General features: G+C 45.6%; 1 protein-coding gene across 2 annotated transcripts in view; it reads left to right on the forward strand.

Moving 5' to 3' along the window:
• The window catches only part of dpy19l3 (dpy-19 like C-mannosyltransferase 3), a 171,592-nt gene that overhangs the window by 120,288 nt on the left and 36,166 nt on the right, over positions 1 to 15,138 (forward strand). For both annotated transcript variants that reach the window (XM_070898088.1, XM_070898087.1), the window contains exon 13: positions 13,974 to 14,105. In XM_070898088.1, the coding sequence (XP_070754189.1) occupies positions 13,974 to 14,105 (132 nt within the window). The remainder of the gene's footprint in view (positions 1 to 13,973; positions 14,106 to 15,138) is intronic.

Below are 15,138 nucleotides of genomic sequence, written 5' to 3' on the forward strand. Positions count from 1 at the left end.
CCACTTGGCACCCAAAGGTTCTTTATGTAACTTTTTCACATACACCCAGACTCCCGGGATGATGTTGTGTCCTCCTTCGGGTGGATTACCCCAAGCTGCCGATACCTGTCGGGAAACAGAACTAATAGCATTGGTTAAGTTCTGACAGTATGATAACAAAGTGTCACTCATTAAGTGAACATCAGCTTTCCGTAAATCGATAGTTCCTGGCAGCGACATGGGTCTTCCTGTTATAATTTCAAATGGGCTTAGACCTGTAGTTCTGTTCGGGGTTGCCCTAATGCTACATAGCACTACTGGTAGTGCCTGGGGCCATGGTGTTCCTTCTTGGTGATTTGTGCTTTGTCGATGCTGGCTTTATATCCTTTCAGCCGAATGTGATCCAGCAAAGCTCGTAAATCTTGTTCATGCTGTTCTTCCGTGTTTGAAGCTAGCAGGATATCGTCTACATACTGTATGACTGTGGATGACAGGGGAGGTAATTCTCGCAAATGGCTTTGTAAAGCCATGTGGAATACCGTCGGGCTGTTGTGGAAACCCTGTGGTAACCGGGTCCAAGTATACTGTTGTCCTTGGATAGTGAAAGCAAACCACTGTCGAACCTCCGGTGCCAGAGGCACCGACCAAAATCCGTTGGCCATATCTATAACCGAGAAATATTTATGTTCCGGTTTGAGGGCATTAAAAATGGTGGAGGGATCTGCGACCAAAGGAGCTTTTTGATCAATACACTGGTTAGCTTTCCTATAATCGACAGTCAAACGCCAAGTCTCATTAGATTTCTGTACCGGCCACACGGGGCTATTGGAGGAGCTATGCGTTTTAATAAGCACCCCTTGTTTCTCCAATTGCTGAATAACCGGTAAGATTCCCGCAAAGGCAGTTGGACTGATGAGATACTGTTTAGTGCATGGAGGCTTGGTCCCTGTAAATGACGCAGGCTCCATCTGGAGTAGGCCACAATCGTTCTTATCTTTAGCCCATATCAGGTGTTCCTTCAATTCTTCTTTCTTCAAAGTTCTAATTGACCATGTCACCCGACCATCCTCGAAATGCAACGATGAATCTATTTGGATTAGAACGTCCATTCCCAAAAGAGGTTGATCTACTGGGCCTATCCAGACCGGCGTGGTTAGTTCATGTGGACCCAGCCCTATAAGTACCGGTGTTGTCCTTTTAATTTCCATTTTATGGCCCCCAACTCCATAGGCTGTATGTGCCCTACCATCCAACGGCAAAAAGTCTCCATATTTTAGGGGTAAGCATGTTAATTCCGCCCCTGTGTCTAAAAGACAGTCCACATCCTTATCGCCCACCCTCACAGTTATATATAGCCCATCTCCCCTTTGTTGTATTAGTGCGAGGAGGTGGGCCAGGGTGGGCTCTAATCGTTTTTTGCTATCCCAAGTAACTCCTTCTGTTGTTGTATTGTCAGTCGCTTAAATGCTTCTATGAGGTCGTTATCTTGTGACAAGCCTGGTTTGTTGGCTGAATTGTATCCCTGGCTGCGTCCTCTTCCCCAGCCACGACCTTTCTGTTTTGCCCTGCACGTCTTGGCCCAGTGACCTTCTTTCCCACAATAATGACATTTTCCGGGTAATTTTCCGAATGACTGTTTATCGGAATCCTGGGATTTCTATCCCATAGCCTGTACAGCTCGGACTTTAGCTCCCATATCCCGATCTAATTGGTTACATCGATCCACCAATGCTGCAAAGGTAGTTCCTCTACCTTCCCAGTCTGGTAACACTACCTTAAGCATTTTGGACAGTTCTGGCTTTAGACCTGCCACGAAAGCTGCTTTCAGGGGTCCAAACGCTTGTTCATCCATTTCCTCATCCATATTATTCATACCCGAATGTTCTAGCCACGTGCATCTAAACCGCTCGTCATACTCCAGGACCTCCTTTGTTCCTTTCTGTTGGCAAGCTGCAATTTTTCCCCAGTCTGTCTTAGCTGGACTGAAGGCTTGCAGCCAGTGTTTAATCGCCTCCCATCCTGCGTCTAATTCTTGCTCATTCTGCCCCAAAGCTTCATCTACCTTGTCGTGCAATTTTCTTCCCTGTGTTTTTGACACCATTATGGTCAAAATTTGCACTCCGTCCCAGGGATGAAGTTGATATATATTTCTTAAGCGGTCCAATTGGTCCCACGTTTTTACTCCCCCTTTCTTTGGATTGGGCAATTCCTTGGACCATTTATCAATTTTCTCTGGGTCTACCGGAGCATGAACTAAGTATTCCGCATGCACCTTTCTCTTTGTTTTTTTGGTTCCGCCCTCATCCGCAGTCTCTTCTGATTTGACTACAACTCGTCTTTTTTTAAACGGGGCAAAGCGCACCCCTAATTCTTCATCATCCTCCGACACTGTATTGTCGGAGGATTCAGAAACCGTATCTATTCCTCGGTCGTGTCTTCGGGTTTGCGCTTTTAATTTATCCAAACATGGGTACCCTGGGAATTGATCAATACATTTTCCTTTTCCTATTACTGTCTCTTGACCTAATGATTTTTTCCATTCTTTAATTTCACCTTTAAGATCTTTAACTTCCGCTTCCAGCTTTTCAAGTTCAAGCTTTTTCTGTCGCAGCTGTGCACAAACTGCTTGCAATTGATCCTTTGTACTGGTCAGTTCTCGATCATGTTGGGAACGCATTATAATTTCATTCCGGTTTCGGATCTGGCCCATAACCGTAACGACCATCTAGTTCGCTCTTTATTTTTCATACGGGTCGTTTTTCCCCAGACCCTTTTAATCTTGTCCAAGGACCATTGTCCTTTGGAGGTTCTGTACTTTTGTTCGATCTTAATACAGGTTTTAGATAAGTTGAATTGTTGCTCTATGTATTCTTTCAACTGTTCGAGAATTAAATCTAGCGAAACTTCAGGTGGTGCCTGCCCACCTTTAACAGTTGTAGGCAATTCTTTGTTCTTATCTCCTGCTGCCATAACACTGAGTTCTTTACTGGGGTCTCGAGTCGTAGGCTTGCTCGCCGATCAATAGGTCGGTGATTAATTAACTAACACACCGCCGAAGTTTAGACGTCTATGGGACCTCGAGCCGACTACCAACCGGAGGGTTCGCAAACCGGAGGCTTTCGGAATCACGTAGAAGGAGAGGCGAATTTAGACTTTTGACCGAGGACTTTTTAAAAAAAAAAGAGGAGTCCTTACCTTAATATATAGGTCCGATGTCCAAAATTCAGTTTCTTTCCTCAGCGACCCTGCTCGCAGCGCCAAAATTGTTAGATCTCTTAATTTCCAATGAAATACGAACTCTGATGGTAGTTTTAACTTTTTAATCTTGGCAGAGAGTAACAAGCTGCTCGCTGATTGCCAGTTTCTTTATCTTACTGAGACACATGGTCAAAATGGCTGTATTTTATACCGGGTTCAATTTACAGAAAAGAACTCGCCCTCTTTGACCTTATTGGCTCACTACCCAAGGTCCGAAAATGTCAAGTTGATTGATGACTTAACGCAATGTGGCTGAAATGCATGTAGCATCTCTGACTTGTTGTCTGTGAATTTTCACAGCCTGTCTAAATGCAGCCTGTTTGAATTCTCTATCAAGTCTATTATAAAGGACGTGATAACGGCACACTTCGATAATATCAACAGGATTAGACAAAGTCAACATGGATTTATGAAAGGAAAATCATGTTTGACAAGCCTACTGAAGTTTTTTGAGGATGTAACTGATAGAATAGATAAGGGAGAACCAGTGAATATGGTGTATTTGGATTTTCAGAAGGCCTTTGATAAAGTCCCACATAAGAGGTTAGTGTGCAAAATGAAAGCACATAGGATTGGGGGTAATGTACTGGTATGGATTGAAAATTGGTTAACTGACAGGAAACAGAGAGTGGGAATAAACGGGTCTTTTTCGGGATGGCGGGCAGTGACTAGTAGGGTACCACAGGGATCAGTGCTTGGGCTCCAGCTATTCACAACATATATATAAAGTATTTGGATGAGGGAACCAAATCTAATATTTCCAAGTTTGCTGATGACACAAAACTAGGTGAGTTGTGAGGAGGATGCATGCAAGGCGATTGAGATAGGTTGAGTGAGTGGGCAAACACATGGCAGATGCAGTATAAAGTGGATAAATGTGAAGTTATCCACGTTGGTAGGAAAAACATAAAGACAAAGTATTATTTAAATGGTGATGGCTTGGGAACTGTCGATGTACAGAGGGACCTGGGTGTCCTTGTACACCAGTCATTGAAAGCAAACATGCAGGTGGAGCAAGCAGTTAGGAAGGCAAATGGTATGTTGGCCTTCATTGCAAGAGGATTTGAGTACAGGTGCAAGGATGTCTTATTACAGTTATACAGGGCCTTGGTGAGACCACACCTGGAATATTGTGTGCAGTTTTGGTCTTGTTACCTAAGAAAGGATATACTTGCCATGGAGGGAGTGCAGCGAAGGTTCATCAGACTGATTCCTGGGATGGCAGGACTGACGTATGAGGAGAGATTGAGTCGAATAGGCCTGTATTCACTAGAGTTTAGAAGAATGAGAGGGGATCTCATTGAAACGTATAAAATTCTGATGGGGTTGGATAGACTGGATGCGGGGAGGATATTTCTCCTGGCTGGGAAGTCTAGAACAAGGGGTCACAGTCTCAAGATGCGGGGTAGGAAATTTAGAATCGAGATGAGGAGAAATCTTTTCAATCAGAGGGTGGTGAACCTGTGGAATTCTCTACCACAGAAAGCTGTAGAGGCCAAGTCACTGAATATATTTAATAAGAAGATAAATAGATTTATCGACACAAAAGACATCAAGGGGTATGGGAAAAAAGCGGGAATATGGTGTTGTGATAGAGGATCAACCATGATCATATTGAATGGTGGTGCAGACTCGAAGGGCCGAATGGCCTACTACTGCTCCTATTTTCTATGTTTTTATGTTCTTCAGCCACAGGAAGAAGGTGATTCAGGAGGATTCTTGCGATGACTTTCCAGGTGGTCGACAGCAGGGAGATTCCTCTGTAGTTACCGCAGTTGGACTTGTCACCTTTCTTGAAGATGGTCACGATGACAGGGTCTCTGAGATCTCCTATCATGATCTCCTCCTTCCAGATAAGAGAGATGAGGTCATGGATCCGCGCCAGTATTGCTTCTCCGCCATGTTTTAGTGCTTTGGCGGGAATTCCATCTGCTCCTGATAACTTGTTCTTCAGTTGTCGGATGGCCTTTTCAACCTCGTGCCAGGCTGGAGTTATGCTGAGATGGTGGCGGGTGGCATGCTGTGGGATGGAGTCGAGGACACTCACATCGAAGACAAAGTCTCGGTTGAGGAAATCCTCGAAGTGCTCCTTCCAGCGGGCACTGACTGTCTCTCTGACCTTGATGAGCAGCCCTCCATTCTTGGCCAGTATTGGAGTAGGGTCTTGGGTGCTTGGGCCATAGGTCATCATGATTGCGCTGAAGAATCCATGCACGTCATGGTTGTCAGCTAACTGCTGGATTTCTTGTGCTTTCTCCACCCACCATCTGTTCTTTAGGTCGCGGGTTTTCTATTGGACCTCGACCTTCAGACAGCTGCTTTCTAGCCCTCGATTTGTGTTGCTGCTTCCAGTCTAAGAATGCCTTGCGCTTGCGGCATATTAGCTCCTGAATCTCCTGGTCGTTCTCGTCGAACCAGTCTTGGTATTTCCTGCTCGAGTGACCGAGCGTCCCTTCGCAGGTGCTGATTGTGGAAACCTTGTGGGTTGACCAGGCACTATGGACACACTGCGTCTCTGGGTCACTGGGAGTCGTCAGTTTGGTAGCGAGACGCTGGCTGAATAGGGCTTTCTTAGCAGGATCTTTGAGTGCACTGGCATTGATTTTCCTGCAGCATTGTTTCTGTTGCCATCGCTGTTTTGGGGCAATGTTGATGCTGATGACAGAGCAAATTAGGCAGTGGTCCATCCAGCAGTCGTCAGCTCCTGTCATGTCGCAGGTAATGCGCATGTCTTTGCGGTCCCTCACTCGGATGATGACGTAGTTTAGCAGATGCCAGTGCTTGGAGTGAGGGTGTTGCCATGAAGCTTTATATTGGTCCTTCTGACTGAACAGGGTATTGATTATGACGAGACTGTGTTCTAAGCATTTCGTCAGGAGGAGGGTGCCATTGGAGTTGGTTTTTCCTACCCCCCGCTCTGCCGATCATGCCTCCCCAGAGGTCAGTGTCCTTTCCAACTCTGGCATTGAAGTCACCGAGGAGGATCAGTTTGTCGCTCGTTGGGACAGGGATTGTTCGCGACTGGATTAGAATTCCTCTTTGGTCTCATCTGTAGCTTCCAGTGTTGTGGCGTATGCACTGAAGACCGTAGCGCACTGGTTCCGGGCTAGGGTGAGCCTAAGCGGCATGAAGCGTTTGTTTATCCCGCAGGGGGAGTCTCTGAGATGGCCCACGAGTTCATTTTTTATGGTGAAGTCAACCCATGGGGGCGGCGTTCTGCTTCTGGTTTGCCTTTCCAGAAGAAGGTGTAACCACCACCTTGTTCTTTGAGCTGGCCTTTCCCTGCCCGTTGGGTCTCGCTTAGGACGGCGATGTCAATGTCGAAGCACCCGAGTTCCCGTCTGTTGCTGTTAGGGTTGTCCATGAGGGTCCTAACGTTCCAGGTCCCGAACTTCATCTTAAAGTGTGGAAGATGCCTGTGCGTGAATTCTTTTAACGTGGGGTCGCCGTTGCATATCAACTACCACACGAGCTTGATAGAGCAAGGTTTTGGTCCAGTGGCAAGGGGTTCCAAGACGATTAGAGACCAGGCTCTGCTGTATGGGCCTAGTTTATACACACACGCATACTCCTACTATCCTCCTTCTCGCAGGGCCTCAATCCCTGGGTTCCGTAGGACGCAATGGCCCATGCTGTGCTGCTCCTGGGCCACAAACCCACTGTTGGTTTGCGCTGCGCCGCTCCTGGGCCACAACCTTGCTGCTGTCCTCCGACCTCTGGGCTCCCGCTGTCCTCCGACATCTGGGCTCCCGCTTTTCTCCGACCGCTCGCTGTCCTCCGATCGCCTGCTGTGCTCCGATCTCGTGTTGTCTTCCAATTTCTGGGCTCTCGCTGTCCTCCGATCACTTCTGAGCCCCGACACACCGCTGGGCTCCACCTCGCACCAAGAGTCGCAAACCAATCCGCCACCTGGGATGCTGTGACATCCGGTTTGTTGTCCACTATGCCTTTGTTGCACTCTGGAGCTGGCTCGTGCTGCCCTGCGGTGGCTCCTGCACCTGCTGGTTCCACCCAGGTCGGATCTGCTGACGCCGCTCTGTGTGCTTGGGCACTCCTCCTTTGTCTCCACTCCTGCTTCTACTGGTTCCACCATTAAAGTCATCAACTCGGGAGGTGCGTCGCTGAGGCCTACAAAAAGGCCCAACGCATCGGAGGAGGCTCGGGAGTTCCAGGTGTGTGGAGAGAGTCGGGAAGTGCGTCGCTGAGGCGCGCTTGTGCAGCTACAGGGAGAAGGCAAAAAGGAAGTAGAAAGAAATAGAAAGGTAACGTCACAGCCAAGGGGGCAAGTGATTGACTGGTAAGTAGCTTTTCTTTTTTCTCTTCTATATCAGTGAGTAACTTGTAGCACTATTGTTGCCAATTTAAGTTAATCTAAGGGTTAAGTCATGACAGGAGAGCTCGGACACGTGTTATGCTCCTCCTGTACTATGTGGGAAATCAGGGACGCCTCTGGTGTCCCTGATGACTAAGTGTGCGGGAAGTGTATCCGCCTCCAGCTCCTGACGGACCGTGTTGCGGAATTGGAGCTGAAAGTGGATTCACTCTGTAGCATCCACAATGCTGAGAATGACATGAATAGCACGTTTAGTGAGTTGGCCTTACCGCAGGTAAAGGGTCCACAGCCAGATAGGGAATGGAAGACCAACAGGAAGAGCAGTGCGAGGAAGGTAGTGCAGGGATCCCCTGCGGTCATCCCCCTGCAAAACAGATACACCGCTTTGAGTACTGTTGAGGGGGATGACTCATCAGGGGAGGGCAGCAGCAGCCAGGTTCATGGCACCGTGGGTGGCTCTGCTGCACAGGACGGCAGGAAAAAGAGTGGGAGAGAGATAGTGATAGGGGATTCAATTGTAAGGGGAATAGATAGGCGTTTCTGCGGCCGCAACAGAGACTCCAGGATGGTATGTTGCCTCCCTGGTGCAAGGGTCAAGGATGTCTCGGAGCGGTTGCAGGACATTCTGAAAAGGGAGGGTGAACAGCCAGTTGTCGTGGTGCACATTGGTACCAACGATATAGGTAAAAAAACGGGATGAGGTCCTACGAGACGAATTTAAGGAGCTAGGAGCTAAATTTTAAAAAGTAGGACCGCAAAAGTAGTAATCTCGGGATTGCTACCAGTGACGCGTGCTAGTCAGAGTAGGAATCGCAGGATAGCTCAGATGAATACGTGGCTTGAGGCGTGGTGCAGCAGGAAGGGATTCAAATTCCTGGGGCATTGGAACTGGTTCTGGGGGAGGTGGGACCAGTACAAACCGGACGGTCTTCACCTAGGTAGGGCCGGAACCAATGTCCTCTGAGGAGTGTTTGCTGGTGCTGTTGGGGAGGAGTTAAACTAATATGGCAGGGGGATGGGAACCAATGCAGGGAGACAGAGGGAAACAAAATTGAGGCAGAAGCAAAAGACAGAAAGGAGATAAGTAAAAGTGGAGGGCAGAGAAACCCAAGGCAAAAAACAAAAAGGCCACTTTGCAGTAAAATTCTAAAGGGTCTACGTGCGTTAAAAAGGCAAGCCTGAAGGCTCTGTGCCTCAATGCGAGGAGTATTCAGAATAAGGTGGACAAATTAACTGCAGATAGCAGTTAACGGATACAGTGTGGTTGGCATCACGGAGACATGGCTCCAGGGTGACCAAGGCTGGGAACTCAACATCCAAGGGTATTCAACATTTCGGAAGGATAGACAGAAAGGAAAAGGAGCCGGGGTGGCGTTGCTGGTTAAAGAGGAAATTAATGCAATTGTAAGGAAAGACATTAGCTTGGATGATGTGGAATCGGTATGAGTGGAGCTACGGAATACCAAGGGACAGAAAACGCTAGTGGGAGTTGTGTACAGACCTCCAAACAGTAGTAGTGATGTTGGAGAGGGCATCAAACAGGAAATTAGGGGTGCATGCAATAAAGGTGCAGCAGTTATCATGGGTGACTTTAATATGCATATAGATTGGGCTAACCAAACTGGAAACACTACGGTGGAGGAGGATTTCCTGGAGTGCATAAGGGATGGTTTTCTAGACCAATGTGTCGAGGAACCAACTAGGGGGGAGGCCATCTTAGACTGGGTGTTGTGTAATGAGAGAGGATTAATTAGCAATCTCGTTGTGCGAGGCCCCTTGGGGAAGAGTGACCATAATATGGTGGAATTCTACATTAGAGTGAAGAATGAAACAGTTAATTCAGAGACCATGGTCCAGAACTTAAAGAAGGGTAACTTTGAAGGTATGAGGCGTGAATTGGCTAGGATAGATTGGCGAATGATACTTAAGGGGTTGACAGTGGATTGGCAATGGCAGATATTTAGAGACCGCATGGATGAACTACAACAATTGTACATCCCTATCTGGCGTAAAAATAAAAAAGGGAAGGTGGCTCAACCGTGGCTATCGAGGGAAATCAGGGATAGTATTAAAGCCAAGGAAGTGGCATACAAATTGGCCAGAAATAGCAGCGAACCCGGGGACTGGGAGAAATTTAGAACTCAGCAGAGGAGGACAAAGGGTTTGATTAGAGCGGGGAAAATAGAGTACGAGAGGAAGCCTGCAGGGAACATTATGACGGACTGCAAAAGCTTCTACAGATATGTAAAGAGAAAAAGATTAGTAAAGACAAACGTAGGTCCCCTGCAGTCAGAATCAGGGGAAGTCATAACTGGGAATAAAGAAATGGCAGACCAATTGAACAAGTACTTTGGTTCGGTATTCACTAAGGAGGACACAAATAACCTTCTGGATATAAAAGGGGTCAGAGGTTCTAGTAAGAAGGAGGAACTAAGGAAAATCCTTATTAGTCGGGAAATTGTGTTGGGGAAATTGATGGGATTGAAGGCCGATAAATCCCCAGGGCCTGATGGACTGCATCCCAGAGTACTTAAGGAGGTGGCCTTGGAAATAGCAGATGCATTGACAGTCATTTTCCAACATTCCATAGACTATCAGTTCCTATGGAGTGGAGGGTAGCCACTGTAACCCCACTTTTTAAAAAAGGAGGGAGAGAGAAAACAGGGAATTATAGACCGGTCAGCCTGACATCGGTAGTGGGTAAAATGATGGAATCAATTATTAAAGATGCCATAGCAGCGCATTTGGAAATAGGTGACATGATAGGTCCAAGTCAGCATGGATTTGTGAAAGGGAAATCATGCTTGACAAATCTTCTGGAAATTTTTGAGGATGTTTCCAGTAGAGTGGACAAGGGGGAACCAGTTGATGTGGAGTATTTGGACTTTCAGAAGGCTTTTGACAAGGTCCCACACAAGAGATTAATGTGCAAAGTTAAAGCACATGGGATTGGGGGTAGTGTGCTGACGTGGATTGAGAACTGGTTGGCAGACAGGAAGCAAAAGAGTTGGAGTAAATGGGTACTTTTCAGAATGGCAGGCAGTGACTAGTGGGGTACTGCAAGGTTCTGTGCTGGGGCCCCAGCTGTTTACATTGTAGATTAATGATTTGGACCAGGGGATTAAATGTAGTATCTCCAAATGACACTAAGTTGGGTGGCAGTGTGAGCTGCGAGGAGGATGCTATGAGGCTGCAGAGTGACTTGGATAGGTGAGGTGAGTGGGCAAATGCATGGCAGATGAAGTATAATGTGGATAAATGTGAGGTTATCCACTTTGGTGGTAAAAACAGAGAGACAGACTATTATCTGAATGGTGACAGATTAGGAAAAGGGGAGGTGCAACGAGACCTGGGTGTCATGGTACATCAGTCATTGAAGGTTGGCATGAAGTTACAGCAGGCGGTTAAGAAAGCAAATGGCATGTTGGCCTTCATAGCGAGGGGATTTGAGTACAGGGGCAGGGAGGTGTTACTACAGTTGTATTACTACAGTGGCCTTGGTGAGGCCACACCTGGAGTATTGTGTACAGTTTTGGTCTCCTAACTTGAGGAAGGACATTCTTGCTATTGAGGGAGTGCAGCGAAGATTCACCAGACTGATTCCCGGGATGGCGGGACTGATATATCAAGAAAGACTGGATCAACTGGGCTTGTATTCACTGGAGTTCAGAGGAATGAGAGGGGATCTCATAGAAACGTTTAAAATTCTGACGGTTAGATTCAGGAAGAATGTTCCCAATGTTGGGGAAGTCCAGAACCAGGGGTCACAGTCTAAGGATAAGGGGTAAGCCATTTAGGACCGAGATGAGGAGAAACTTCTTCACCCAGAGAGTGGTGAACCTGTGGAATTCTCTACCACAGGAAGTTATTGAGGCCAATTCACTAAATATAATCAAAAAGGAGTTAGATGTAGTCCTTACTACTAGGGGGATCAAGGGGTATGGCGAGAAAGCAGGAATGGGGTACTGAAGTTGCTTGTTCAGCCATGAACTCATTGAATGATGGTGCAGGCTCGAAGGGCCGAATGGCCTACTCCTGCACCTATTTTCTATGTTTCTAATCATTAGGCGTTTTTATTGCTGATTTTAAAAACCTATGGAAGTTTCATGAATATCAAGAGTACTTCATAGAGTGAGCAGGTAACGGAGTGAGATGGGAACACAGTGAGAGTGAGCACTTCTAAAATGGAAATTTGGTGAGAGTGAGAATTGGGTGCAGAGAGTGAAGGAGGTGTTAAGTGAACAAGCTGATATTATCCACAAATAATAACTTTAAAACAGAACTAAACCTAAAAAGTCAGAAAAACTATGTATATCTAAAAGTGTCAGCGCAGGAAGGGACAGTGATGTGTTCTTCCTGCAAGATATGGGAGTTTCGAGCTCCAGGCATTGACCCAGGAAAATACCTCTGTGCGAAGTGTAAGCAGCTCACATTGCTCAGGCTCAAAATCTCAGAGCTTGAGAAGAGCCCGAGTCAATCTAACACATGAGGGATGGAGAGTAGTTTTTTGTGAGAAACAGATGAGAAATGGGGAGCAGCAGTAGAGGAGTGAAAATGGGTGTCCATCTGGTGGATGTGAAAAGGCCGGAAGGAAAGATTAAAACAGAGTGCCTTGAGCAAACCGATTTGAGGCTCTAGCCTTCTGTAAGGAAAATGAGGCCATCAAATAAATATCAATGGCACCAACACACAACAGATTGCTCAAGGATGAAGAAGATTAGCAACATAGCTAGAAATGCAGCAGTGATAGGAAATTCCCTAATTAGAAAGCCTCCCATGATCCTTTGCGGTTCGGACAGACAGTCCTAATGCTCCCCAGGTGCTAGTTTAAGGAACATATCGCATAGACTGGAAAAGATTGGGGAAGGAGAGCAATTAGTTATTATGATCAATGTGGGAGCCCGTGATGTAGATAATGAAAGGCCTGAACTGCTGCAAAATAAATTTAGGAGATTATGAAGTAAATTTATGAGCAGGATTTCACAGGTGGTAATCTGTGGCGTGCTTCCCAGTCATACACTAAAATGGGGACTAATGCCAGCTCGACCAATTGGAATAACCGCTCTAGGCCAGCCCAACCAATAACAAGCAGCTCCAACAGGGCACATTATAACAAAGGACAAGCAGCAGCATCCAACCACGTTCTGGATGGAGCAGTTGCAGGTCTGGCACGTATCGTTGTGCAAGTCAACATGCTCAACAAGCACTCTGAAGAAGTCAAGTATCGCTCGCACCTGCTGGTCAAAAGCCTACTTGCTGCACTTAAATGTGCTGTGTCTGATAAATTCAAACTTTGATGAAAGAGCAAGACTACAACGTTTTGTACTAAATGGTGGTAGATGTTGAAATAAATATACGCTTGAAACACATTTACCTGTATTGTATGCAAGACGTTTACTGCGAAAATTAGTACATGTGGTTAAAACAGCGACATCATAGCCACACCTGTGGCTAGTCAGCAATTTCTATTAAACAACACTGGTCTAGTACAAGCCTGGGAGACAAGTTTAAATATAAGCGATTTAGAACAGAGAGAAAGATAAACTTCTTCACACAAGGTTGAGACAGAAACTATGTCAACATTCAAGACTAGATTGAATAACTGGATTCGGGAAAACTGGCTGAATGGATATGGAAACAGGGCAGGTAAATTCAAAGTTTTTTAAAAATGTTAATACGAGGTGTAAATCATTTATTCCTGATTTACCAACCCCAACAATGTAGGAATTTATGGTTGAAATCAGTAAAAAACCAGCCTAATGATCCTTAGAATCGCACAGCCAATAACTCTTACTATGCCTAAACCTCAGAAGAACACCCCCTCCCCCTCCGATTGAACCGATGTGATGTTTTTATTTTCCAGTCTCCCATTTTGGTGGTCTGCCTGAGTGAGATTGTCAATTAGTATCGGTTTTGTGCTGTAACCCGTTGCCCAATAGAAACTGGTTGAGACTTCCCAAAATTCTTCACGTAGGACACTTAGTAAACAGAGGCTTAGTGTAAGCTTTTTATACTGAATTATAGTGGTACTAACAGTAATAACAGATTATTAAAATTAAATTGATCTGAGAATGTTAATTTTTGAGGCCAGTCAGATGGACTGCATGGTATTTTCCAATCCTGTACTTTCCTATGTTCCTACACTTTTCTATATGATTTGCTGCTGTGGTGCATTTATTTGTGCAGTACATTGTGTTCCACTAGCCTTGTACTTTATAATCAGATGCTTTCTGAAACTTGTAAAACAGCACAAACTTTTTTGGTATATTTTCTAAAGATATTAAGGCTACATGTTAATAAAGTAACAATAGTTCAATATTTTGATCCTGCCTCCTCGTAAGCAGAATGCTTATTCATCGAAAAACAGTGATTCCTATTTATAACTCTGTAATTTTCTCCCTAGCTGCAGTAGTTGTTCAACTCAATCCCAGAGCACATCCATTAAAGAAGAGAACATGATTATGCTGAGACCAGACATGGCCTACAATCTAATACACAATGTGTTATTTGGTCTGCTGGCTTTAAGTACAATGAGGTATTGTAATCTAACACATTAGCCCAATGCATTATGGGCTTTATTTATTTTTTCTGAAGGTTAATAGTGGTAAATAGAAAATATTAGAACATTAACGAATTTCTTTAAATAAAACCATTAATTTCAGTGGCCTAATACATAAGTACAGTCAGATACATTCATAAATGACTGAGATAATAAATGTATTTTCCAAATTCATTTTTAGCATTCCAAATTTTGTAATCTTGGTGGTAAGTTAGTCCATTTTAATGAATATGTTCATATGTAGATTATTAGATATAGATATACCGATATTAACATATATAGATATAAAACAAATGACTGGATTTTCGGGTGGTTTGCGACCGGGTTTTCACCACATTCTGTGGCTAAAACTGGGGCGCTCAGCTGTTTTTCGCTCAGTCGCGATCCTCGGTTCGTTTTTTGTGGCGACGCTTAGAAGCACACCGGGGAGAGCTGTGCCGGAGGTGTAAAGACACTCATTGCGACACTGTTCGAGTTTCGAGACTCGGCCAACCCGTATGCCGCGACCCGATGACCGCCAGGGAAAACACGGTGGTCCAGCCCTGCCGATGGCGGTGAGTTGAATAAATTGAAAAACAGGTTTTTAAAAAATATTTCCGCATCAATTTGTGAGATAAGGATGTTGGCAATGTTTTTTGAATGTCTTTTTGAATTTTTTAGGGGTGGGGTTTCCCCTCCCAAGGCCTCTCTTGGAGTGCACCCGGTCCCGCACTAAAGTTGGCGAGGATCCCGTTTTTGCGCTGCGAAAATAGTGCAACGCCCCCCTTTGCGCAGCGCCCCTGGCACAGACCCCAAATGCTGAAAGTTAAACAATTAATCGGTAATGCTAATAGGGCTAATTTTCCCGCCCCGCCTCCATTTTTCGCCCCGAAAACTGAGAAGCTGAAAATCCAGCCCTTTGTGTGTGATCACTAGATTCACTCGCCCTCCACACCCGTCACCGAATCTGGACATTAGTTTGTCAGTGCTCCAAATTGACTGCACTATTTATAAAGCAACTTCATCCCAC

The sequence above is a fragment of the Pristiophorus japonicus genome, chromosome 13 (assembly GCF_044704955.1).
Source record: "Pristiophorus japonicus isolate sPriJap1 chromosome 13, sPriJap1.hap1, whole genome shotgun sequence".
Lineage (NCBI taxonomy): Eukaryota > Metazoa > Chordata > Chondrichthyes > Pristiophoridae > Pristiophorus > Pristiophorus japonicus.